Genomic DNA, 26,250 nt, shown 5'->3' with positions numbered 1-26,250 from the left:
CTATATGTATCCAATTATATCTCTAAAATAATTCATAGATGCTATCATATTTATTGGTTTTGTTTCCAAGAAGGTAATGTAAGAATAATTCAAGATGGCAGTATGTGCTGTGGAGGGAGTACAGAGGAAACTGTGTTGACTGTTTTGCGATCAGAATTTAATTTCTGGAAGGTTTATGTGTAACTAAAGTATTCTTGTTTATGATTTTTAATCTTTTCTCCATTTTTTTCTTCTTACTTTTCTTTTCCTTTTCCAACTTTTTCTTATGCTATTGCTTATTCAATCTTTCAGTCTTTCAGTCTATTCAATCATAACACTGATATGTCAAAGCTTATCTGTGTAGATTTTCAGTGGGACAGAACACAAATAGCAGACACCTACTGCAAACAGCCCTAATTCCTGAAATGTATAACATCTTCAGGACAGGACTAAATTATCCAGAGAAAGACCTTGAGACCAAATAGGAAAACTGAGCTCTGTGAATTGTAGCGCCACTTAATGAAACTTTATTTGAACTATCTGCTTAGAATTTTTTCCGTAGCTAGACATGGCTCTCATCTTGTTGGGGAAAACTGACCACTTCTAATAGAAGTATCACTTATCTTTAGTTATTAATTCGTGCATGTTTAAACTGTATTCTTTCATTACACAGAGCGTGCTGGATTCTGTAAGCGAGGGACGTAACAAGTTAGATGCTGCATGCAAGGAAGGAGAAAGTTTGTATGCTTGCTTACCCAAACCAGTTGTAAGCCATATTCAGGAGCAAATAGCAAAGTCTAACCAGAACTTCCAGGAATTCCTCAACCAGTGTCTGAATGATAAGACGGCCCTGGAAGCTTGTGCCTCACACCTGGGAAGGTGAGTAATACCAGTATTTACAGATGGACTGCGTGAAATTGTCCGGCTGCAGAAATACACACCATAATTTGAAATAATTTCCATTTACTCCAGTCCTATTTGCTTTTTTCTTTGGAAATATTTACACAAAAAATGAATTCCTCTGCTAAAAACAAAGTGACAGGTCTTGCATGATTTGCTTAAGGAATGGAAGTTCAGCATCATGTATGTGGAAGATCTGCGTAGCTCATGCCATCCCAGATCAGCAGTTGGGATCTCAGTAATTTAAATGCAATTTCCTGGAAGGAAAAAGTGTGATGAATTTTCAAGTTCTGCCCTGGGGTTTGAAGATAGTATGCTTTTTACACAGCCTGCGTCTGTCCTATCCTATTCCAGATGAACACATTTCCTAAAGACCTAATAAAAAAACACTCTTAAATTATTACTTGGGACTGGAATTTTGGGACTTCAAATATTTTTAGGTATAACTAGATTCAAAACTGTTGCTGATTGAAAGCAAAGTTAGTGTAGCAGTAATGGGTAAAACAGCAAGACGAGATGGTGTGCCTTCATGTATGGAAAAGGTTTTCAAACTTAGGCCCAGAACTTATTTTGCTGAGTTCCGAGTGCTTGAGATTCCAGCTACGTTCTGTTGGAGAAATTGAAAGCACAGCGCTTCGGGTGTTGTAAGTGTCAATACTGAGTAAAAGCCCATTTTTACCCATTTTGTAACTTGAGACTGAATCATTATAAGGATTTGGAAAAAGCTTTCTTTTGGTCTGCCTCTATTGAATCTAGTAATAAATAAAAGCACTGTCACTTTAAATTTTGGAGGCTTTTTTCTCACTGTAGTTCCCATGATTTTGCTGAACATTTTTAGAGAGCTGCTGAATATTTTTAGATTAGTAGTCACCGTGGAATTATGTTTTGTGTACAACTCTTATTCTTGAAGTATGAAATTGATATGTAGCTTCATTTTCCTGGTCTTGTGGATATTGAAAGAGCTGACTTAACTTCCTACTGAGTTTACTCCACCTGAGAAATATTTTTAAGGGAGTATTTATCTGTTCTGTAGCTTTGAAGATCAGCACAAGAAACTTGGCCTGTGGATACATGACATGGAAGAAAGAATAAAGACAGAAGCATTAGGAGAGTGCAAACAGCTTATTCCTGAGAAGAAAAAGGAGGTACAGAAATTGGAAAAGTTCTTGGAAGAGTTACTGAATTCAAGGTAGTATGAAACACATTTCCTAAAATACTCTTACTTTTTCCTCTGCAACCGTGAGACTAGACCGTTGGGGTAAAATGTGTTTGTGAAAGATAGAGAAAGGTGTTGCAACTTATTCTGTGAAAAAAGGGCTGAGTCCAGATCCTTCCAGTTATAAGGAAACTGGAATTTGAAGCCAACTCCAAAATTTGATGTTGATACTTCTCTCATTAAGAAAAGCTTATTTTACTTCATTAATAATTGGAAACTGAAAAATATCATCTTAAAAAATAAATCTTAAAAATATTCCTTGCAAAAGCAATAGTAAAAATGATGCTTATCATTATATCCACTTTAATTTTTTTTTCTTTCTGTCCTGCAACACTCAGATCCAAATGGGTTTGCAGACTGCCCTTTCCCATATAGCTAACTTTATAAAAGAGCTCAAATAACATCCACATTGGCTGTGAAATCTTTCTAGAATTCAGACTTAGCCAACAGATGATGAAGTAATTGCCTTTTTTAGTACGCAGTGGTTTTTCAAATTCTTTTTTTTATTATTAGGTTGGTGGAGTTAGAACAGAAATAGTAGTCAGTTGTTCAAGCCTCACAGCATGCTAAAAGGAAACACCCAGTCTCTGCCTGTCCCCTTGAGACTGATGCAAGACATTTTGGTCTGATGTAAACTCCTTGTAACCACGGGGTGTCAGCGAGGGTGATCCAGTAGACTGAGATTAACTGAGGCTGTACAAACCCAGAGCTTTAATCCCTTTTACTGACCCTCGTACGGAATGCCAGAGTTGGTGTCTAATCCTGGACAAATAGCCTGACCTTTCCAGCATGCCTTCCTACCTGTCAAAGACTATAAACTTCTCAGAAGCTTTGACAGGTACAAGAAATTAGCAGTTCATATAGAACTGGAAAGCCTGACAGCCAAAAAGAAAATTAGGTTGGCTTTTAATTCAAATGTGCAACACAAAGATTTGAGTGTCATCATTTTGAGCACCAAAACCTGCAAGAAATGGCACTGTACACGACTAAGGATATTAATCAATACACATTGCTTACATTGCCTTTCATGCTCTCCCAGCTAATTTTTCTTTTAACTATGAACTCTGTCACTGGTGGAGTAGGTGATTATATCAGCAACCTTCATAACTTCTCAACAGAAGTTATTGCTATATATTGCTTAAATTGCTATATATTGCTTATTGCTATAACAGTATCATCTGCTTTCTGAAACTGATTTTCAGTCTCAATATTTTCTTTCAGGGCATCTTTTGATAAGCTGTCCCAAATGGCACAGGCTTTAAGTGAAGAAGGACATGGTGCTGGGAGAGAAGTGCGTCTGGCCTCTCAACATCTCACTAGTTATCAAAATATGGTCAAAACTGTCAAGGAGAAGCTACGAACATGTCAGCTTGCACTCCAAGAGCATCTCACTTTGGAGGAGGCATTACAGACTATGTGGTCATGGGTGAAAGAGGTTCAAGATAAACTGGCGTCATCAGAGAGCACAGTTGGTAGCAAAGCCACACTAGAGAGACGACTGACAGAAATTCAGGTAAAGAAGGATACAACTAGAGATTACACATGAAGATTAACATTGGGTGTGGGCCACATCAGTGGAATACGAATATTTTTTAATATTTTATTCTTTCTATAGTTATAAAGGAAAGGATTAGCATTTAAAGTGATCTTGACAAATTAGGAGCTGCAGTATGAAAAACAGGATGAAGATTAATGGAGACAGGTGCCAGGTATTACATTTAATAAGGAATAATGAACTATGGAAATATTTATTGAGGTCCAAAAAAGCTTTTTAATGGACGGTAAGCCTTGAAATAATTGACACAGAGAGGCTGTGGTAAATCTGTCACCAGAGGTCTTCAGGAACAGGTTAGAGAAATGTCTTATTAGGAAGCCATGGGCTTTCTTGAGATATCTTCTAGCTATGTGGTGCTGTATTTCTGTGCAGTGCTTGACCTACTTATTGTCTACTGCAACATGAGCAATATTTTAGGATGACCAATGCAGTGAAATACCTGTATGGCTGTGGGAAAAAACTGCTGGATCACTTGTACATAGCAAGGGAGAGGCACTTACAAGAAAAGGTGCCTAGGAATTCATACTAGGCATGGCTGTCAGTGATAAATGAGCTCATAGAAGGCGGTGTCACTTTTGAAAGAATAACAGCTTTCATCTCTCAGCAAGTTGCATTTGATATTTTGACTTACTTTGCCTCACAGGAGATCCTCTTACTCAAAGGTGATGGTGAGGTTAAACTGAACATGGCCATTGGCAAAGGAGAGCAAGCACTTAGAAGCAGCAATGAGGAAGGACAAAAGGTGATACAAACTGAGCTTCAGACGCTGAAGGACGTGTGGAATGGCATCATCAGCACATCAGTGAACTGGCAGAGGTAAAAATCCCCGGAAAACACAGGTCAGACCCTGCCATCTTTGCTTACAAAAAGTGATACCTTACAGCACGTAGGAGTCCATTCCTTCATTACTGGTATGTGAGGGGAAAGTTGTATCATCAGAGAAAATCAAATTTGTCTGCAAAAAAACCCAACCTTCTCTAAAAAGATGAGTTGACCCTATCAGGTGAATCCAATTGCATATGAGATGGTAGTGGATGGTAATTTAAAAATAAATAGAAATTATACAAATTCATGCAGAGAAAAAGCTAGAAAGGGCTTTCTGAGTTATTGAACTTGTACTTGGGCAGCACCAAGAACATCTAACATATTTTTCTACCTTTTCCGTACAAAAATCTTGGAAAGTATCTCATGTTTTTTCATTATGTTTTTTAATTAAAAAAAATACTAATACTTACTCCAAATAATCTTTCTTGTAAAGTAAGATGATGACTTCTTGCCCTTACTGGGGTAGAAATTGAAAGGTTTTCTTATTGCCTGTGTGAGAACATTTTATGAATTTGAAGGCCTCTGTCATCTCTGTTCTAGACAGACTGACGTTTCTCAGTACCAATACTTTCTGGACTTCTTTTGTCCTTGTTTCTTTTTCAGTAGATTGCAGAATATCACTACTTTGTCTACATTATTCTTAAAAGATGGTAACTGAAAATGGGCTGACCTCTTTCTGTATTTGAGATCTTATTAATTCTGAGTAGAGTATCGATTGAAAGCGGTACAACTTTCTTACTCCAAAATTTTAATACAGTTATATGTAGAAAATTATAATGGGCTGTCTTTAAGATTTCCTCTAATTTCACCCAATTTTAGTCATAAAATATTATTTAGATTAGGCTAGACCATTAAATTTTGAATTAAATCCTTACCATACTCATGTCTATCATTAAGTCCAGTCAAATGAGATTTCTATTCCTCAACACAAATCCCAGAGAAATCTGGTGATCTGTTAGGAGGAGCAATATATAACAGAAGAGAGTATTTCTTAGAAATTGTAAATAGGACTATATGTAATTGATTTTTTCTTGCGAAACTTGACAGAATATCTCTTAATATCTTAATAATTTCATAGGCTGGTGTACATTTTATTACTCTGATCATAAAGAACTCCAGTAACGCTCTATATTTTACTTTGCTGGACAGACACTAAAATGTGATTTTCATTAGTCTGAGACAGAAAGATTGCTCATGTAACCTGTAATAGGGAAGCAGTTGTATCAGGTTATATGCAGTAGCCCAAAGAACACAAATTCTAAAATAGCTTGGATGTAAGTTGACACAGAAAACTAAAGCAAGATGGAGGAAAAAGCATATTCTAAAACTTTTTATACAGGGCTACAGACAGTGTAACGATTAAGGTATAAGGAGACTCTTTTTTTTGAGACTTTTCAAAAGTTCTCATCTGTACTGTGTATGTTTCTTTTAATGTAAGCTGCCTAGAGTCTGTCGTTAGCCAGTGGAATGAATATCTGGAAAGGAAAAACCAGCTGGAGCAGTGGTTAGAGAAACTGGATCACAAAGTGGAACAGCCTTTAGAACCACAGATGGGTCTGAAGGAGAAGTTTGCTCAGCTGGACCACTTCCAGGCTATTGTTTCTGAGATAGAGGATCACTCTGGTGATTTACAGCAACTCATTGAAAAAGCTGTGGAACTGTATGAAAAAACAGAGGATGATTCTTTTGGAGAAGCAGCTCAAGAAGAACTAAAAACACAGTTTAATGACATCACAACTGTAGCCAAGGTAAGATAAAGGCAAAGGTCTCCATTTCAAGTAAGTAAAATGTTTAAACATCTGAATATAAGGCTAAAATTTTGATTCTTCATAATTTTTTAGTAACAAAGGGTTGACTGTGATTGAATAGTCTTGCCTTTTGTAACGGTTGGATCTAACAAAAAAGTTGGACATAGTTTACTAAAATTCACTGGAATGCAAAATAGGTATTGGGAATTGAAATTGGTATGGTTATGATTTTTGAAAAGTGAAGGGCATATATTTTATTCCTAGTTTCATATATACAACAATATTTCTGACATTCTTCCAGATTTCTTTTCATCTAATTATTTTACATTCATTCCTAGCACTTTTTTTCCCCTAGAACAGGAAGAATGAAATGCCCACCTGAGCAGAAAACATTGTCAGAAAGATGAATCCTGTTGTCAGAGAGATGTATGTCCATATTTTGTGGTGTTTCAAGCCACTAAGCACTGCACGTGCTATACAGGTATTCAGTTTGGTTTCTAAGGGAAGACACATGAGCTCACTGAGACCTTCTGCCAACCACATCACAACAGTGACACTAGCTCTGAGTTAGTCTCCACCTTCTCAGTTAGTGGGAAAGTTTGCGTCAGGAAGAGACCACATAATAATGGGATAATGTCATATCAAAGTAAGCACTGTATATAAATTCAGTGATCTGATGGAAGTATGGTTCAGGTTTTTGTGTATTGAGAATAGTGCGGATGGCCTGTAGGTAATTAATCTGTAATCTATATAAAAGTAGTACCAGAGTAAAAAATTAGTGGAAGATCTAACAAATTCTCTCTTAGGAAAAATGTTAAATCTAGGGCATATGACTTTACTTCTTCAGTAAAAATCTTAACTTTTATTACTAAATTTGATAAAGGAGAGTCATTATGTAGAATCACGTAGTTTGGATTTTATTTTTTTTGGGGGGGGGGATGAGTTATACTATTATTGTCATTGTTTTCTTGCTTTAAACATAGACCATAGATATCAGAGCCCTCTCAGACATATCTAGTCTGTAATTATTATCTAGTCATGCAGTTTTTTGGTTTTGTGACGAACTTTGGCTCTCTTTTTTTACTGGAAATAGTAAGCTATAAATCTGGCTTCTAGACAATCTCTGTACTCTCATCCTCATATAACTCTGCTTCTTTCAGTGGTGTTAAATCTGGAGCAATACCAAGATTACTAACTTGGTCAATACAATGCTTTTAAACTTGTGTGAAAAGAGTATCATAAGTGAGTATGGCAGTGTTCTCCTAAAAACAATATGCATCGATAAATTTAATTAAGCATTGCAGTCTTTCCCTTGGGAGAGAACAGCACTGAGTGCAACTGGTAGAAGCCATTGCCACCAGAAGAGACCAACTAAAGTTGCACTTTGCCTCCACTCCCCCTCTCTACTGGTATTTCGGTGTGAGCAAAGTAAACAGAGGTGTGGGATTTCCTTTCTTGGGGCTTTTTTGCTTCCCTATGGAGTGTTTGAGGAATCCACAATTTATTATCATTTAGACAATTATTCAATCACCCTATAATCCCTCCCCACCTGGGAAGGGGAATCAGAAAAAAATCAAGGAAACCTGAGGGCTGAAATAAAAACAGATTTAATAGAATAACACTAAATAATTAACATTAATAATAGTAAAGAACCAGTATTGATCCGGATACCAATATAAAATATACGAGGATTATACTTAGCCAATTCTATCAGCAGGAAGCTGGGCACTCCCAGCAGTGGACAGCAAATGTTGGACACTGTGAGCACTGTGGCTTCGGGAGGAAGGGAAGGGCTCAGGGGTCTGCTATCAGGGCAAGAATCTTTTAGAATGGCAGCCATCATAGATAAGAGAAACTTCTCAGCAAACTTTCTAATTTATTTTGGATGTGACGTTCATGGTATGAATAATCCTGTTGGCCAGCTTGGGTCAAGTGCCTGGGTCTCACTCCTCCTCATCCCTGCACCTGGCTAGCTTGAAAACACTGAGACCTTGAAACCCGCATACCATAGCTGGCTATAAAGTAAATATTTTCACAAATTCAGACACTAGACTCTTCTAAAAGTGCAATTTTCCCAGGCTTTAGAAGAGAAATTAGTCCTGTGTTGCTCAAACCAGGACAGGGAGCTATCTATTTTGTTTAGGGTCAGGCACATATGGACATTTTCTTCCTCTATGGTTGCATAAAATGCATTAAGATGTAAAAGCTTTGAGGATTTACTTTAGGTCATCTTTGTTTAGCTAGTAATCATCCATTGGCTAGTTGGTCTGACACATTCTGAGACATTATGGTGATTATTTTCAGAGGGAACAGCAGGGTTTATTAATCTAACTTAATTTCTAAAAGCATTAGTTGAATGTTGAGTTCTTAAAAATTAAAAATAACAGTTTAATTCATAGGTACGTGGTTTGGTTTGAAACCAATTTAAGGACACTTAGATCTAGAGTGTCTACACAGGAGTAAAAAGTTATTTGATTATCTCAGTTCACTTTTGGTTAGTTTTGATAAACATTCCTGCAGTGTCAGCTCACAAGAATATAGGAACAAAACCGCTCAGTAAAGCCAAGACCAAATAGTGTACCAGACCAGTACACTATTTCACCTTTTCATAGTACGGTAAACTGGCCTCACTTTAAGCTTACATTAAAAAGCTGCGATGGAGCCATGAAGCTGTTGTTTGTCTGTGTCAGGGAAAGCATCCTCCAGGGCTGCAAGGCAGGTGGCTGGGGACAGCCACCACTTCTGATCTGATGGATAAAATGGGACTCAGCACCATAAGAACCTTTTGCACTTTTGAACAGCTGAAGTCCTCCGTTGTGGTCTTCATATGGGACATCCCTGTGACTCTGCTTAGCATTTATAGAGACTTGGTGCTTCTAAATAAGAGCTATGTTTCTGGCAGCATGCTGCTCCCTGGGATGACTCGTGGGTGATCTGTAAGACCCTCTCCAGGGGGTACCGGGAAAAGCGTGCAAGAGTTGCACAGCTGCAGCTTTGACATCTATTAAATGATAGATTTTGTGTTAAAGGATGTGTTAAAGTCCATTTTTTGCACACATTTTCAGAAGGCTGCTTCATCTTCTGCTCCAGCAGAACATGCCTGTTCAGACCAACCTAAACCAAACCTTGTGCATTGTAGCACTGTGTTCTGCTGCTGTAAGCTGTGCTCTATTCAACGTTCAAATGGATGCTACAGAGTCAGTCCAGCACCCTATACCACGGCATGCTTAAAGCCAGGACACTACTTACGCATTTTAATGGTCTTTTTTTGTTTTGTTTTTTCTTCTGAATGATAGGAGAAAATGAGGAAAGTGGAAGATATTGTGAAGGATCATTTGCTATACCTTGATGCTGTGCATGAATTCACAGACTGGCTCCATTCCGCAAAGGAAGAGCTGCATCGCTGGTCAGATACATCTGGAGATACACCAACCATACAGAAAAAGCTGGCCAAAATCGATGTAAGATAACTTAGCTTTCACGATTTCATCTGCAAAACAGACCCTATGCTCTAAAATAGTCCAGAGCAAAAAATTTGTGGGATCTTGCTCTTTGTGTACCTGAAACGGTGATTACATTTCGGCGAGCTGAAAGCAGGCTTTCTAAGCTATGTTTTGTTTTCTCCTCCCTTCCCGTATTAAACCTATGGAGTAAAAGTACAATCAGACCTGAGTTAGTCACAGCCCACATGGAAACAATTTGCAAGAGCGGAAACCCAGTGGCATCACAGAAGAATGTGGCTTAGCTGATTAATGAATCCCACTCTGCCCTCACCCCCTAATGTGCTTTCTCCACGAGCAGAGTTGTCTGAATCAAAGTCAGAAACAACCTTTCCTATTTGCATGAATTCGTAAAGCAGTGCAAGGATTGTTCTCCCCAAACATGGTAGAACTGTATGGGTTGCCACCCTGTGAATACTCTCTTCCTTACCCCACCATCCATTCCTAGGCATCTGAGTGCCTAAGCAAGTTACATATTCCTGAATGCAACATTAAAGCAAACTGCATGTTTTGCTTATGTTTGCGTTCAGATACTCCTGCTAGCAACATTGTAGTCTGCTCCTAAACATGAGCCAGCGGGACAGTGACCAGGCTGCTTAGATGAAGATTCAGATTACAGATTTGTTGTACGTTCTTGGATAGTTTTCAGTCTCCATTGGGCTCCAACTCCCTGTATATAAAACAGGGAAGGGAGGATATAGTAGTTTCTAGCTCCTAAGACTAACAAGAGAATAAATAACATTACTCTGGCATGCAGTGTTTGGGATGATATTTATATTCTCCAGCTTCTTAAACTGAAAACTCCCAAAATTCCCTTGTAGCACGTGTAGGATTGAAATAGGACACTGTAGAAAGAATTCACTTCTGTGGGGAGGAAAAAAAAAAAAAGGCAAAAAAAGACATGTGCAACCAATTACGGCACATTGCAGATCATGGGTAGGCTGTAAAATGCTTTTTCTGAGCAGCGCAGTTGTGTTTTTAAAACTGCGATGAGCAGCTCCATACCAGTGTTTCTTACGTAAAAGATCACAACAAAGTTATTGTTTTCCGCATCTTAACCTAAACCATATTCCAGCGTCTGTAAAAAGCAGTTCTCTCTCCCCTAAGCTTCTGGAAGCGTCAGAACCGCTGTTTAATGGATGCGAAGCCCGCACGCTGCCTTGACCGAGCGTTCCTTTTCCCCGCTCCTGCGGCAGCCGCCGCCAAACCACCACCGCCGCCGCCGCGGGACCCGCGCTGCCCCCCGCTCGGGCGGAACCCCCTTCCCGCTCCCTCCCGGTGGCGGCGGCTCCGCGGGTTACCATGGCGATGTCGCCTTTGCAGGAGCTGGTGGAGTCCCGGCAGATCGGGGCGGGCCGGCTGGGCCGAGTGGAGACGCTGGCTCCCGGCGCGGAGCGCGGCACGGCCGCCGGCGGCTGCCAGCTGCTGGCCGCCGAGATGCGGGCCCTGCAGTCGGACTGGAAGCAGTGGGAAGAGAGCGCCTTCCGGAGCCAGAGCAGCCTGCGGGACGTGCTGAGCCAGATGGCCCTGTCGGAGCAGGAGTTCGCGGCGCAGGTCGCCCAGCTGGAGGAGGCCGCGCAGCGGCTCGGGGGGCTGCTGGCCGCCTGGTCGCAGAGCCTGGTCCCCCTCGACAGCCGGCTCACCGACGCCGAGGTCGTGGAAAGCTGGCGCAAGGAGAAAGTAAGGATGCATCTCTTTCCCTAGCAGTTGTTCGATTGTAAATGTACGGGCGCCGTGGGCAGAAAACTTCCGCTAAGTGGGACTATTGAGTAGAAAATAATAAAACGTATTTGTGAAAAATATTTCCTTGAAATCCCAACTTTCCAAACTTTTTTTTTTTTTGCAACTGTAAGCGTAGCACAGAAGACGTTTCTCTCCTTGGCCTCTGCTGTACAGGGCGTAGTAAATGCTGCCTGGATCCTAGATGTTAAAAACAGATCTTGCCTCTGAGAAAGTGAAGGAGCTAGCACACCACCTCTCAACTTCTCTTCCAAGTTGCTCAGTGTTCCAAGCCAGAGTAGCACTTGATCGGGGAAATGTGAAGCATTTCCTAAAAACCAAGTAGCAGCTGGAGCCATTTCTTACATATAATTCGTCAAGACTGTATTGAGCTTATACTTTCCGTTTCTTGAAATAACCTTTGCATTATGCACGTTGAGATCTTGTCTGATATTTTAAAAAGTTATATTAGAAACCAGTATCCTTGCTAATTGCTTTCTTATGGAATGCAGTGGGATTTAGAGAAATATTGGTTTTGTTCCTGATTGTCTTCCAGCAAAAAAATCCACGTGTATGTATCACACGCACACACATTATATATAAACATATATATATATTCATAACAATCAAGATACATGTTTGTATGTATCTGGACTACTGTGAATCAGAGGTGTTGAGAAAAGCTGGAGAGTATTTCCTTTTCAGGTCAGTGTTGCAATACAGCAGTTTCAGTAAGGGAACAGAGGTGTGTGATGCCTGCTTTCTGACCCCTAGGCCCAAGAAATATTCAAAAAAACCCAGAACACCTTCTCTTTGAACTGAGATTATAAATCTCCTCCTCCACTGTCTGTGCCAAGTTATTTCTGTGGCTTTCCCTTTCACAGAATTCCCTGACACAGATTTATGAAAACTGCTTGCTTGAGTGCCAGTATGTATCTGTAGGAGTAACAAAGCTGACAATACATTGGAGCAAATAATGGTACAAATATGCAAAGTCTTCCATGTTTATATGTTTTTAAAAAGGAAAGGAAGACATCAATTTACAGCAATAATTACCAGACGTTTTTTATTTTATAAATGGAGAAGTACTAAATTCAAAGGATATTGCTTTTATTAGTAGTATATATACTGTGTAAGTACTGTAGCTCTATGTAACAACACTTTATTTAGATTAGACAGTTGTAAACTTTGGCTAATGAGGAGAATGCAGAGGAATCTCAAGATTTACTATGCACAGCCCTACTATGTAATTTTATTTATAGTTAGAGGAAATGTGACAGTAATCCTTCCATTTCTGAACCCCAGGGATAGGTCCTATTGTAAACGTAAAATAGCACTGCAGATTTCCATTTCCATTGTCTCACAGTGATTCTGTTGCCATGTAAGCCAAGGCCACAAATTAAAAATGCATTTCCTGCTTCTCATAATTAGCAAGCTCATTGTGTTATTCTGTTATTCTCAAGATCGGTTCCTTTAGGTATGCTCAACATCAGAGCAACAGAACTTGCACTGGGAATTCAGCAAATTATTTTGGATATTGTCAGATTCAAAATCAAATCCAGGTGGCTGCAACAGTGCTATCAGTGTTTCTGTATGGAAAAATGCAACAGTTAAGTGTACTCTGTTTTGCAAGTTAATGTTCCTGTTTGTTAATAGGTTATGCCTAAGGCTGTATGTCATCAGAATAATCTTTTAGTAGTTATTGAGGTAGGTTATTTGAAATTGAAAAATTTCATTGAAAACAGGCATTTCTAACCCTGTGCTACTCTTAGGACATGTTTTCTTTATTAAAAAAAAAAAAAAAGCTGTTAGTATTTCATTATGGTGATTCCTGCCTTATACAATTTGTGACATCCTGTGTTTAAGCAACAGCCATTGTGTTGTTACTCCTAATGCTTTCAAAAGTAGTCTTGTGTGTGGTTTAACATAAAGTAAGATAAACAAAAAGTAGTTAGTTTACATTTTTTTCTAAGTGTCATTGCTATTACATAATTACTTAATTCAAATGCTACTTTATATGGTATCATAGCAAACTGGCAGTGTGACTATTTCAAGTATCTTTTAATGATGGTTGAACAGATTTTTGGTGTACGAGTGTGTCAGAGCAGATAAAGTCCATAATACAAACACGACTAATGTAAATCAGAGGACTCCTGAAAATCTGCTGTAGCAAAATATTTTTTCATACTCACAAGAACACATGGAAGTTTGTACACATAATGCATCTGAATTGTTTCTAGACTTAATTTTACAGGGCTTCACTGTGATCTATAAATGCAAACAGATCTCAATAATGTTAATATAATCAAGCTGTGATTACGGGCTAAATCACTGTTATTCATAGCCAACACATGCTCATAGTTCTATTTTTCTTGGAATGGATCACTGTGGTTTTTCTTCCTGGCGGTTCAGGTACTACAAAGAAGCAATATTTATTTATTTATTACTTGCTAAAAATGCATGATATAGATCTTAAAAAATTGATTTCACAGTTCTGCAGAATTTTTCAGGAAAAGGGATATGAAGGAATCACAAAGTTGCTTGTGGGCAGCAGACACATGAGCTGAATCCCTGGCTTCTGTCCAGTTGCTGTTCTTACTAAGTCTGTTGATTGGGTTAGACCCCTGCTAATATTTCTTTTTACTTTTGATTTACATAGAGAGGTATCTGTTTATTGCAGAGTTAGTTAATCCTTTACAGTGAAAAATCTACTCAGTGCGCATTTTTATTTCCATCATGTGGATTGTGATATTTTGAAAACCTTCTGCATATATTTTCATTTATGTCATTTGTACCTTCCCTGAACATTCAATTTTGTGTAGATAAATTATTACAGACAGTTTACTGTGAATATTTTCAATCATCCTTTTTTATATATATTCAGAAACAAGATTTGGGGACTTCCTTGTCTCACTTCCATGTCCCTGTTCAAATCTGTATTCCCTTTCATATGATGTGTTTCTTAAGTTTATATTGTAGATTTCTTCCAGATTGGCACTTAGATTTAGCCAGACCAATCATAAACACTCTGGCCTGCCTGCGCTGCAGAACCTCTGCCGTGGTGAATGTAACTAGTTAGAAGATTGTCTTTTCTCCCTGGTAGTTTAAGAGGAATGCCTGAAGAATTTAGTTTCTAGTGGGACAAGGAGCCAAGTCTGCAGTGCTCATTATGCTGGAGGAGCTGGCGGGATTCTGCAGTGGAGATGCTGCGGACGTCAACAAGGACTGTTTTTCTTGGAGTGGTTATCACACCTCTCCCAGTGACGTAAGCTAAACCAACAAAAGCATTTTTTTTTTGTTGGCTTAGCTGTCTCCAAAGCAAGAGCCTTTCCAGTGCAGCAATGACAAGCAGTAACCCACTTACTCTCACAGGATGGTGAGCAGCTGTACTTTTACATTATGAAGCCCTCTGTGAAAGAGTTGGAGCTGTTAAAAGCTTTGTGTGTAAATTAGTTTTTTGGATACAGCTCAAAACAGTTTTTATTGAACGTGCTAAACTCAAGCCAACAGGCTAAATGTATTTATATAAACATATATTATTGGCTATTCCCTAAATGTATGTACTTTTATATGCATACAGCTAACTGACAATACTGTAGCTCATTTATTAAAATGAAATTTATGTCTTAAACTGTTCTTTGAGAACATTTTGAGCTAAGAAAATTGAGGCTTCCAGAAATTGGTCTCCAGAAGCTCATAATTTTAAATAACCTTCTGTAGGTTTGCCTGCAAAAATACTCTTGGACACGAATGTGCAAAGATCATAAACGAATTTGATTTTAAATTCTGATAATTTTTGATTCAAAAGATTATTATTTTTTTTTTATTTACTCACCAAAATTGTTCATTTGTTTTCTTTTAACAGGAAACATTGGATGCTTTGGTAAAGTCTGAACATATGACAGATGAGATCAAAACTCAGTTAAATGATCTTTGTAGATTTTCCAGAGATTTGAGTACTCATTCTTCAAAAGTTTCAGGGTTGATTAAGGAGTATAACAGGTACACATTTGTCTTGTTTATAGTTAATCAGTCCCGGGTGGGGGGAAGGGGCGTGGGCGTGAGCTGTCTTTTAGGGAACTATTAATTAGACTTTTTGAATCAGAAAACAGAAGTATACAGTGATTAGAATCACTATTTTGATTTTGGTTTCAATAGAGGTTTTAAAAAGTAGCACTTTGTTTTTTGTTTTTTTTTTTTTCTAAAAGCCAGGTTATGCCACTAAACTCAGCTGAAACTAATATATATCCACACCTGACCTATTACAGGAGGAGTCCTTGTAAAAAACTGTGAGGTAGCACTATGGCTTATTTGTCTGATGGAGGAGCAAGCTATACCAGCTATTTAAGATCTTTTTCTTAATTTTATCCTTCAGTTTACTTTTCTCTGACTAGCTGGTTCCCTTGCTTTCTCTCAGGTCGATCTAACTGATTTACTTGGGAGTATGATACCTGCATTTCAGACACAAGATACTGTTGTCTCTTGCAGGAGGTTATAGCTTTTGGCTTCTGTAGCTGCAGAAGAAGGGTGTGATGACCCAGATTGATCACTTGTAATGTTACAAACTTAACAGAGCCACAGAAGTTAGAATTATAATCATTGTAGTTCCATGTCCTGCCCCAAGAGAGAGAAAGGGGCTTGCAGAAACTGTTCGTGCTTAGGTGCGCTTAGTCACTTTCTGGAAAGACTTATACCTGTCATATCTGTGACAGTTATGTCCCGCTTCGCTTCTAAGGAACTGAAAGCTTCTAATGGATTTCCTGGTGCCTCAGTTAAGTGCTTAAATTTGGTAGGAGGAATCCAGGTTAACCTACCCTTACCATTGTATTTCGGAGAACTACGTTAATAGCATTGTCACCTAACAGAGTCCTGCCTTTCCTTCCTCCCTCCCTCCCTCTGTTCTGCGTCCCTGATGTGATAAATCCAGCCTCTGCCTGCAAGCTTCAAAAGGATGTCAAAGCAAAGAGCAGATCTTGCAGCAAAGATTCCGGACGGCTTTCAGGGACTTCCAGCAGTGGCTGGTCAATGCAAAAGTCACCACAGCCAAATGCTTTGATGTGCCTCAAAATATCAGCGAAGCTTCAGCAAGTCTGCAGAAAATACAGGTAATTAGAGCAGTAAAATATTAGTCTAAGGGAGAACAAATCAGTTTCATATAAAGCTCAGATTGAATTGTTTGGTTAATTACTATTTTTTTGTTAATGTTATTATTGTCAACACTAAAGGTGACTAATTGCAAGGAAATAAACACTTTTTTTTTCTTTTTTTAATCTAGTTTGTTGAGTTTAATTGTTGAGCTACAGTTTCTATGTAGTCATTGTCTCTCATAGTAGTTTTCCTTGTTTGTTTCTTTTTTAAAGTAGAAAAAATATGGGGTTTTTATATACTTATAGTAGGACAGTAAACTCTGTAAAATCAGAATGGTATCAGAATCAGGACTTGGTAGCTGGAATTATTTCAAAGTTATGTAAATATTTTTCCTCGTATGTGAAAGTAGAGCCCTTAGGGCAACAATAGAGCATGTAGGCAGTGCGAGCAGGCATTTAAAAAGTATGTTTTTCATGTAAAGCCCCAACAACTCTGTGGAAAGGAATGCCAATTAAAAGTTTATTTTAATACAGCAAGTGAAAGAAATACTTTTATGAATAGAATACCATTATAATTTTAACTGAAAGTAGCAAAATGAGAATTACATAATGAGACTGTTAAACCTGCATTTAGATATTATAACAGAAGAAATTCGTATCAGTTTCTCAGAAAATGACAAAACCCAAATCACTTCCTCCTCCTTTTAGTAAATTCACATTTCCTTGTTTAAATGGTTTACTGAAAAGTGTAAACAATACTGTATTAATATATCAAATATTTGACTACCCCAAAATGAAGATATGGTAAGATGAAATATTAGGGGAAAAAATCCTATTAGTTTTTGACATTAAATAGAAGAGGTTTAGCAAGGTTAGTTTTTTTTTCAACAGTGGTAAGATATTTTTTTTCTTTATCACTGGAGCCCCTTCACAGCATAAGACATTACTTTGTTCTCTTCTTCCCTGAAAGCTGCTTTAGATGAAATAAACTTTTTTGCCATGCAGTGAATGCTTTAGGACTTCTAGAGATGTCTTGGTAACCTGTATAATTTTAAATTATTTGGTTTTAAAGGTTAATGTTTTATCTGTTAGCACACTTGACATCATTAAGTCACAAGGCAATTATATCTTTGATTTTAATACAGCCGGAACTTGAACCAGGTATCTTAAAGCTAACATACCCTTTGCATTCTCTACTAAGACATCTAGTGTAACACAGAATCAGAACCTGACTTACCAATTTTTGTATTAAGTCTTTTACTTCTGAATGTGGATGTAATCTTATGATTACATGCTGTGAGTATTACATAACCTACACCTATGCTATGAGGACAGGCTGAGAGAGTTGGGGTTGTTCAGCCTGGAGAAGAGAAGGCTCCAGGGAGACCTTATAGCAGCCTTCCAATACCTAAAGGGGGCCTGCAGGAAAGATGGGGAGGGACCCTTTATCTGGGAGTGGCGCGACAGGACAAGGGGCAATGGTTTTAAACCGAAAGAGGGGAGAGTTAGATTAGATATTAGTAAGAAATTCTTTACTGTGAGGGTGGTGAGATGCTGGAACAGGTTGCCCGGAGGAGCTGTGGATTCCCCATCCTTGGAGGTGTTCAAGGCCAGGCTGGATGGGGCTTTGAGCAGCCTGGTCTGGTGGGAGGTGTCCCTGCCCATGGCAGGGGGGTTGGAACAAGGTGATCTTTAAGGTCCCTTCTAACCTGAACCGTTCTATGATTCTGGATATAAAACTATTTGTGTATTACATAATCATGATAGTAATAGTTTAAAATATTGGCATTTAAAATTAGTTATTTAAGACTGCTAAATTCCTTTGAGTCCTAAATGGTCACAAAGTCTTTTAATAATTACAAGTTACAAGAACATTATCCAAGTACATTGGAATTTAAAATTAATCTGTCTGTTTCCTCACATTTCTGTATAATTCTTGCACATGCATTTTTCCACACACTTCTTGCACACTGGCATTGTGCAAGATTTCTGTGAAGAAAAATACTTTCAAATAGCAAAGGAAAATTAAGGATGCAGAGGAATAAATCACACAGCTTAGACATTGCTCAGGGTCTAAGCATCACCCCAGTGCCCTAATTCTTGTTGGAAGTCCAGTGTGGCTGTCACCTGCGGGCAAGGCTTCAGTCCTGTGTGTGCCTCAGAGTTGGCCCCAGCTCCTGCTGTTACTTGTGTCAGGATACTGGTTCCCTGAAACGAAACTGGAGATTTCAAGTATAATACCCAACTAAATGACCAGTAATTGTCTCATGAAATGCAGAATATACAGGTAATCCTAGAGTCTTAATATATATGTTATTTAGACGTGTGGCATTTCTGGATTAAGTAGCTGTTGTCCTTAAATCCCATAAATATGAACAATGTTAAAATGGAATGTACCAGAAGATGAGCTAGCATGTTAACAAGCAGAAAAAATAAACTCTTGTCCCTATTAAATTTTCTGGGAGCTTGCCATTGACCTTTACTGGGACCCAAAGTTCACCAATTAGCTTCTTTTATTACTATTTTTAGGAATTCTTATCGGAAAGTGAGACTGGGCAACAAAAACTAAACCTGGTAGCATCCAAAGGAGAACTGCTATGCTCTGTTTTACCAAAGGAAAAGGCTAAAGTTATCCAGGACAAATCCTCTACCGCTAAAGAAGATTGGAAAAGTTTTATCACCACCCTCCACCGGAAGGAATCTGCATTGGAGGTATTGAACCCAACACAGTGGGGAAAGATTGGATCTAAATTTCCTCTTTGCTTTTTGTTTCAAACAGCACAGTTTAGATTTCGTATATAGCTGTAAGTGTTGATGATATGACAGGACTAATAAATAGTTTTCAAGAAGTCTAATTCTTCTGCTTACATTTTACTTTTGTTTTCTTATGTGGCGTGTTTCATGCAGAAGAGTGTTGAGTGCAGAATAACTGAAGGTAGCAAAGACAGCAGTTGCTCAAATTCATCTCAAATTCATTAACATGAGGCTCATCAAATGTACTGGATTACTAAAACACAATTTCTTTTTTTAAGGACTGTTATAGCACAGATTTCTGACACTGTCGCTGATTTAACAGTCCCAGTACAGTGGGTAAAAGTTGTCTCTCTTTTTGCAAACTGGTGAAATGCAATGATTTATTTAAGCAACCTTTTAAATAGACCCCGGTGCCTTTCTCTGTTCAGAACTCACAATTCAACCAGCACAGAAGGTGCATATCTTAAAAACATAATCTCTTTTAAGGTCATGGGTTTTAAGGTCAAAAGGTCTTAGCTGGAATTCCCTGCACAGCATTGGAGAAATAAAGTTCCTATGCATTCCCGTTTCAAACCAATGCTGCCTAGCCAGTGGAGAAAAAGTTTGAATGTATTTATTACATTGTGTAGGAAAGCCTTTAAAAAAAAAATATCTCAGGTGGCAAGGACTTACCTTTCTTCATCTCAGGGTTGCCATGGAAAGATGTCCTTAGAGGTTAATGTTTTTGAGCCAAGCATTTTTCTGTCTCATAGGCTCAGTTTTTCATTCTGGTGTTTAATTTAAGTGATAAGGCTACAGCTAAAAAGAAAACTAAATCGGTCTGGGGGAAAAAAAAAATTAAGAATAACTAGGGCACAGGAGCTATGCTGTTTCTAATCCATATGAATTATTTCAGATGCTCTTTTTTTTAATAATGCAGAATAAGTATACAACAAAAATATGCAGGCACTGAGGGAATGCCTACATATGCCTTTACACACACATTTTTATAACCAAAATTTTACACTGAAACAGAATATAATCAGAAATGATCACCAGAATTGGGTTGAACTTAGTCATACATCACCTAGAAACAGTGGCATTTAAGGCGGGGTCAGTGTGAATGACTGTGGTCAGATGTTAGGTAACTTGTATCCCAAAGTAGCCTTTCTACAGTGTGCCTTAGCTTTGTGAGTTAGACTTACATTGAGCCAAAGCTCGTAAGATCTGTAAAGCTTTCAGTTCAGAGGAAGTTTGCTTCTGCCTCCCCTCAACTGTGTAGACGTATCCTACACTGTTGCCTCTATTTTGCCTCTTAAAGAGGTGCTCTCTCAGACTTTTCTTTTAGTGGTCTGTTTGTGAGATGGGAAGGAGCAGAGCAGGTGAGGTTGATTTTGAAGAGTTGTGTAGTGCTTGGCTGCAATTATGTATCCTTCTTGTGTGCTTGAGCTGTGTGTTGCGCATTACAGTTATGCCCAGTGCAATGGGACGGTTGATAAAATTGCATATGTCTTCCCAGAACTTAAAGATCCAGATGAAAGACTTTGAAGCAACGGCCGAGCCTCTGCAGGAGTGGCTGACCACAACTGAGAGGGTAGTACAAGGAAGCAGCAGTCGGCTCCATGATCTTCCTTCCAAGAGGAGAGAACAGCAAAAGTTGCAGGTGACTTCTTATAAGCCTTTTTAACACAGCCAGACTTTCCTGTCCCATCCTCTTGGCCTCATTGATTTCTTACAAAAGCTTGATCATTCCAGCATCCTGACCTCTAAATAAGATGAGAACTGGTTTCAAGGATCACTGTTGATGATCCTGTTCCATCAGGTTCTGCATCTCCACATTTCTTATGACATTCTGCTTCACTGCCATAGCTGTATGGTGTGCCTGTCTCAGCAAGCTTGTCATATGTCACTTCTGTTTTCATGGGGCCTTCATGCTTCTCTCTTTCCTCCTTTCTTGCACCCAGTCTTACTATTAACGTGCTTGTGCTTTACAGTCTGTCCTTGAGGAAATAAGCTGCCACGAGCATCAGCTCAACAGGCTAAAAGAGAAAGCTCAGCAGCTGTGGGAAGAGCAAGCTGTCAGCAAAAGCTTTATGCGCAGAGTGTCTCAGTTGTCCTCTCAATATCTTACTCTAAGCAATCTGACAAAGGTAATGCACTCAGTGTATGTGCTTTTAAGCAGCTCATTTGATGTATGTGGGGAAAGAGACTGAAACGTGAAGCACTGCAGTTGTCTTCCTTGTCTGCTCTGTAGTATGTCTCAGCTATCTTGTACTTCCACACTGGCTTTAGAGAGTGGGAAGCTGACATGGACTGTCAACAAAATGGAATTGTGATTTTTTTTTTTTATTTTTTTTTTCTTAAACGTGTTTTGATTAAAAATTAAACCCCGTCTGATTATACAATAATTATGCAGATTAATTATAATAGTTATACAATAACCAAGTTTGATTTTCATTATTTCAAGTACTGAAGACATTTATTTTTGTAATAAGTGGCACCTGAAAAAAGTATTTTTTCCAAAGTTAGGGGAGTTATTTTTGTTAGAAAATACAGAAAAGTTATTACTTCATTGCATCCTATGATGATGATTTATTATTTGTATTGTCAGCATTGCTTCATCTAAAACTAATAGATTGGTCTTCTGAAAAAATTGCCTCTTAGGCTGCTTTTGAAAGTTCAAGAGGAGGCATAGGCCAAACTCTAAAGCATCAAGCTGAGAAATGAGAGTTTAACCTAACTCTCTTTTACAGGGTGGTGCTTGACTCACTTCACCATTTAATAGTTCTACTGTCTCTATTGTGTAAACAGTTAAGAAGGTATTCATATTAGGACTGTTATTTTTCACAACGTTCCAGTCATGAAGGAGGCTTGATACTGAATTAGGCTTATAGTTACTAGAGTAATGAGAATAATTAAGAATTTAGGAAGTGTGTTATAGAATAACAATTTAATTCAGACAGTATTTATGTTTGGGCAATTGCTAGTTTGTTAATTTCTACTTTTTCTGTGGAAATAAAAGTTATAAAGCATATCTAGAGCTGTTTGGCTTACTGAAAATGAGCGTATACATGGCTATAATAAATTTTCATGGCTGCAAAAAGAGAAAGGGAAAGAGGCATGAGTTACGAGCATTGGCTTATGTGGACAGAACTTGTAGGAGATGTCAGGATGAGAAGAAGGAATCCGAGGCAGAGGATACATATGATCCAGCCTATGAGAGAAATCCTGGAATTCTTTGGATAGCCATGGACACTTGAGAAAGATGCCTGTCTGTAACTTCCTAAGCCTGTTTCACTAGCTTGACTTTAGTTCTCTGCCACCATGTGAAATACACTCTACTCTGTTCCTGTTCACCTCAGGCCTTTTAGCAATGTAACTTGAGCATCAGCGTCAGTAATTTTTCAGAAGTATGGTTATACCAATGGGAGTCATTGAGGAAAACAGGTCTTTCTTTTCGAAGTATTAACCAAGTAATGTTGTTACAGTGGCATAGCTTCATAGGCTTAAGTCTGTCTTGTTCATTGGCAGATTTCACAAGTTATCTTCAGCTGCAACACTGAAATGGAGTTTAGGTGTGATTTACCAGATGTTTAAGAAAAAGTGAAACCAGAAAACTCTTATCTGCTTTGGATGAGAGAAGACAATTAGATGAAGCTTTACATTTAGAAAACAGAAAAAAGGCATTTCTGAATTTTTCAGTTGTATATTATGTTTGGCAACTTGTTTGTGTGTGTGTGTATGTATACAAAATTCATTCCATGCTCAAGTAAGTGTACTTGTAATTATCAATGCACGAGGACAATTTCTGACTATAGTTTATGAAACTCCTTCTAAAGTCCCTAAGTAGGTATGGGGAATAGCAGTCCTTTGAATAGCTCCTGGTGCTAATTGCTGTATGAATTGCAGGAGAAAGTTTCCAGAATGGATAGGGTTGTAGCAGAGCACCAGCAGTTCTCGCACAGTGTCAAGGACCTCCAAGATTGGGTGGCTGATGCAGTTCACATGCTGGATTCCTACTGTCATCCCACTGCAGACAAGAGTGTTCTGGACAGCCGGATGTTAAAGCTAGAGGTATGGAAACAATAGACTCCAAAACCTGCTCTTTTTAGATCTGTAAGAAGATTGCAAATATAGGATACTTTACATTAATTGTTGCATATTAGTGTAGTGACTGTTGTCATTCAAACACTGATTTTTCAATTTACTCAAAAACCCCCTCTTTTTATAGAGGAAAGAGCTCATTATTAGAAGTTTTCTCTAAGAAAGATATAGGGACCTTTAGGACATGAAAAACTGCATAGATGTAAATTCTTAAAAAAACTCAAAAGATGTTGGGTGGCTGCTGAAGGTTTAATGAAAGAAGTAGGATATTCATTTCTGTTAGTTTAATATATAATTTCCTAGATCTTACGGGTGATATGAATGTTTCAGAACAGACTTTCCCATAACTGTTTGCTTTAAAAATGGTGACTGCAGTTAAGAAAATAGTATCTATTGATATCACTGCACAAAAGATGTTGAATAGCAGTGCTCAGAAAACAATATTTTTCATATTATTGATGTCTCAAATTTTGAGCCAAAATATGGACAAGTCCTCAAAATTGTAAGGATACATCAAATACCAATTGATTGGGGCAAAATACTAAAAAGATGTTTCACCTTTTGTTTGCTGAGTCCTTCAGGTTTATGCTTTCAGGCTTTTCATGATTTTGTGTGATGTTAGAAGCTGTTAGTTTGCAACTGCACAGCTCCAGGAGCTGAAGTCTCTAAGCTGATGTTGCTGATGATAGTCTACTGAGTTTATGTGTTGGTACCTTTGTGTTGCAAAGAGATCCTGGAGTTGTAGAACTGTATTTCAGCCCTGTAGAAGAGCTTTGTCATCACAACTTGTTTTCTTTATGAATGAATCCTTCTGTTTTACATTTACATGACATTCCCTTTGGAATGTCAGCTTTTCCACCCAACAGTACCTTCTCCAATACACTGTGAGTACCTGCACAAATTCTGTGAAAACTTCCCTGTCACCTAATATTTTTTTAATGGCCTAGACCTACCCTTTGAAAGTCACGTTTTCCTTGTGAAGCCCGGCTGTGAACTCCACTGTTCCTCTTCCAATTGACTGTTTGTACAAGCTGCTAAATTTGATCAGCTTATTTTCCAGTAAAGCCAGTTTGTATATTCATGCCCAGTAAATGATAAAAGTAGAATAATATCCGCTTGCTTTTTAGGCATTGCTAGCAGTGAAACAAGAAAAAGAAATCCAAATGAAAATGGTTCTGACAAGAGGAGAATCTGTTCTGCAAAATACTTCTCTGGAGGGACTACCAGTGATTGAACGGCAGTTGCAAACCCTGAAGGAGAACTGGGCTTCCCTTCTGTCTGCTTGTATCCAGTGCAAGAGGTAAAAAGGGTATGAGGTGCAGAATGATGCTTAGCTGTCAAAATTCTTGAAAAGTTACTTCCCAGCGTTGTATTATTACAAGAGTCAAATTCATATAAAATGACTGCATTTGCCTAACATTGCAGTTCCAGAGGCCTTAAGTGACATGTTCATTTGAAGAAGAAAAAGGGGAGGAAACTGTGACGGATCTAAGCTTTGTTAACTCTTATTGTCAGTATACTCTTAAAAGTGGATTCCATGTTCATAACCTTGATGTAAATTTTACTTTGAGTTGCGCATGATGCCTTGAATTGTTCTCAGAAATGGGAAGATCTTGTCACAGGCATTAATGGTTGCTCTGTATAGATCCTGCCTCATTTTCCACTTGTTAGCATTTCATAAGGAGGTACTGTAATTACAGTGTCAATAGTGATTCTCAAAGTGACAGAATAAAGAAATACAAGGGAAAAAAACATAGTCGTCTTTGGCGGAGCATCACTAGTTGCAAATATTTCAATTTAAAACAACAAAGGTAATTAAACATTAGAATCCAGCAACTTTTGAATGTATGCAAAGGGCCAAAAAATTTCTCATTCTTGATCTTATGCTTTCAGTTGCATTTTATTTACTAAAGCTAGAACACATCAGCTAGCTGCGTAACTTACAGTCCTCCTTACTATTCCAAGTTTGGAAAGCTTGATTTCTTTTTATCAGCCAAACTGTGTTCCTTGGTAAAACCTGTAGGGTTTTAACAGCTCTGTCTCAGACTGCTTAGCTTGTGATACATCTTTCTTATAAATATAGTCTAGAATAACTGTATATGACTATATCTCTCTCCTTAAATAGCATTACAACCTCCACTATCACAACAAATATATATTTTTTAAATTACAGTCAACTGGAAGGAGCTCTCTCCAAATGGACAAGTTACCAGGATGATGTTCGTCAGTTTTCCAGCTGGATGGATAAAGTAGAAGCAAGTATGAATGCTTCTGAAAGGCAATATGCTGAACTGAGGGAAAAAACAGCTGCCCTCAGCAAAGCAAAGGTGTGTTTGCTTTACAAAAAAACAGCAACAAAACTACATCACCTTATAAGCAACAAAAAAGGCTGAATAACTACAAGATTAATCTGTGGTCTTGTTTTAATGCTGCCCATTCATAAACGTGTTCTTTTTCTGTTTTGCAGCTACTCAGTGAAGAGGTGTTGAGTCACAGCAGCCTGTTGGAGACAATTGAAGTGAAAGGAAGTGGGATGGCTGAACATTATGTCACTCAGCTTGAACTCCAGGACCTTCAGGAGCGGTATAAGTTCCTCAAAGACAGAACGAGGGTACAGTTTTTCTCAATACCACTCCCTTCTGTTTTGTTGGCAACAAGGAAAAAGATAAAGTCCTTTCATTGATCATTTATTTTACAGTTAAATGAGGAGTAAAAGTTTGGGTACAGCTGAAATTTAATGTAACAGCAATTTATTAGGGTGATTTATCGATCTGTCTTCCTGTACCACTGAGCTTCAGGTCTTTTCAGAAAGGTTCTAAAAATCTTAATAAATCATCAGGCAAATAGTCTGAGGAATTCCATGTTAAAAGTCTCATTGACTTGA

The 26,250-nt window shown here is 38.3% G+C and overlaps 1 protein-coding gene across 15 annotated transcripts in view; it reads left to right on the top strand.

Moving 5' to 3' along the window:
- The window catches only part of SYNE1 (spectrin repeat containing nuclear envelope protein 1), a 302,834-nt gene that overhangs the window by 131,197 nt on the left and 145,387 nt on the right, over positions 1-26,250 (top strand). For 13 of the 15 annotated variants that reach the window (XM_054197389.1, XM_054197388.1, XM_054197395.1 and 10 more), the window contains 16 exons: positions 653-858; positions 1,913-2,068; positions 3,317-3,608; positions 4,294-4,466; positions 5,914-6,223; positions 9,520-9,684; positions 11,047-11,403; positions 15,308-15,444; positions 16,370-16,547; positions 19,059-19,241; positions 20,782-20,925; positions 21,257-21,412; positions 23,172-23,336; positions 24,494-24,666; positions 25,540-25,693; positions 25,834-25,977. In XM_054197389.1, the coding sequence (XP_054053364.1) occupies positions 653-858; positions 1,913-2,068; positions 3,317-3,608; positions 4,294-4,466; positions 5,914-6,223; positions 9,520-9,684; positions 11,047-11,403; positions 15,308-15,444; positions 16,370-16,547; positions 19,059-19,241; positions 20,782-20,925; positions 21,257-21,412; positions 23,172-23,336; positions 24,494-24,666; positions 25,540-25,693; positions 25,834-25,977 (3,093 nt within the window). The remainder of the gene's footprint in view (positions 1-652; positions 859-1,912; positions 2,069-3,316; positions 3,609-4,293; positions 4,467-5,913; positions 6,224-9,519; positions 9,685-11,046; positions 11,404-15,307; positions 15,445-16,369; positions 16,548-19,058; positions 19,242-20,781; positions 20,926-21,256; positions 21,413-23,171; positions 23,337-24,493; positions 24,667-25,539; positions 25,694-25,833; positions 25,978-26,250) is intronic. The other 2 variants (XM_054197398.1, XM_054197394.1) reach the window with 2 other exon arrangements.

The sequence above is a fragment of the Rissa tridactyla genome, chromosome 3, assembly GCF_028500815.1.
Source record: "Rissa tridactyla isolate bRisTri1 chromosome 3, bRisTri1.patW.cur.20221130, whole genome shotgun sequence".
Classification (NCBI taxonomy): domain Eukaryota; kingdom Metazoa; phylum Chordata; class Aves; order Charadriiformes; family Laridae; genus Rissa; species Rissa tridactyla.
The sequence above is the reverse complement of the archived record's forward strand: the minus strand, read 5'-3'. Positions and strand labels throughout refer to the sequence as shown.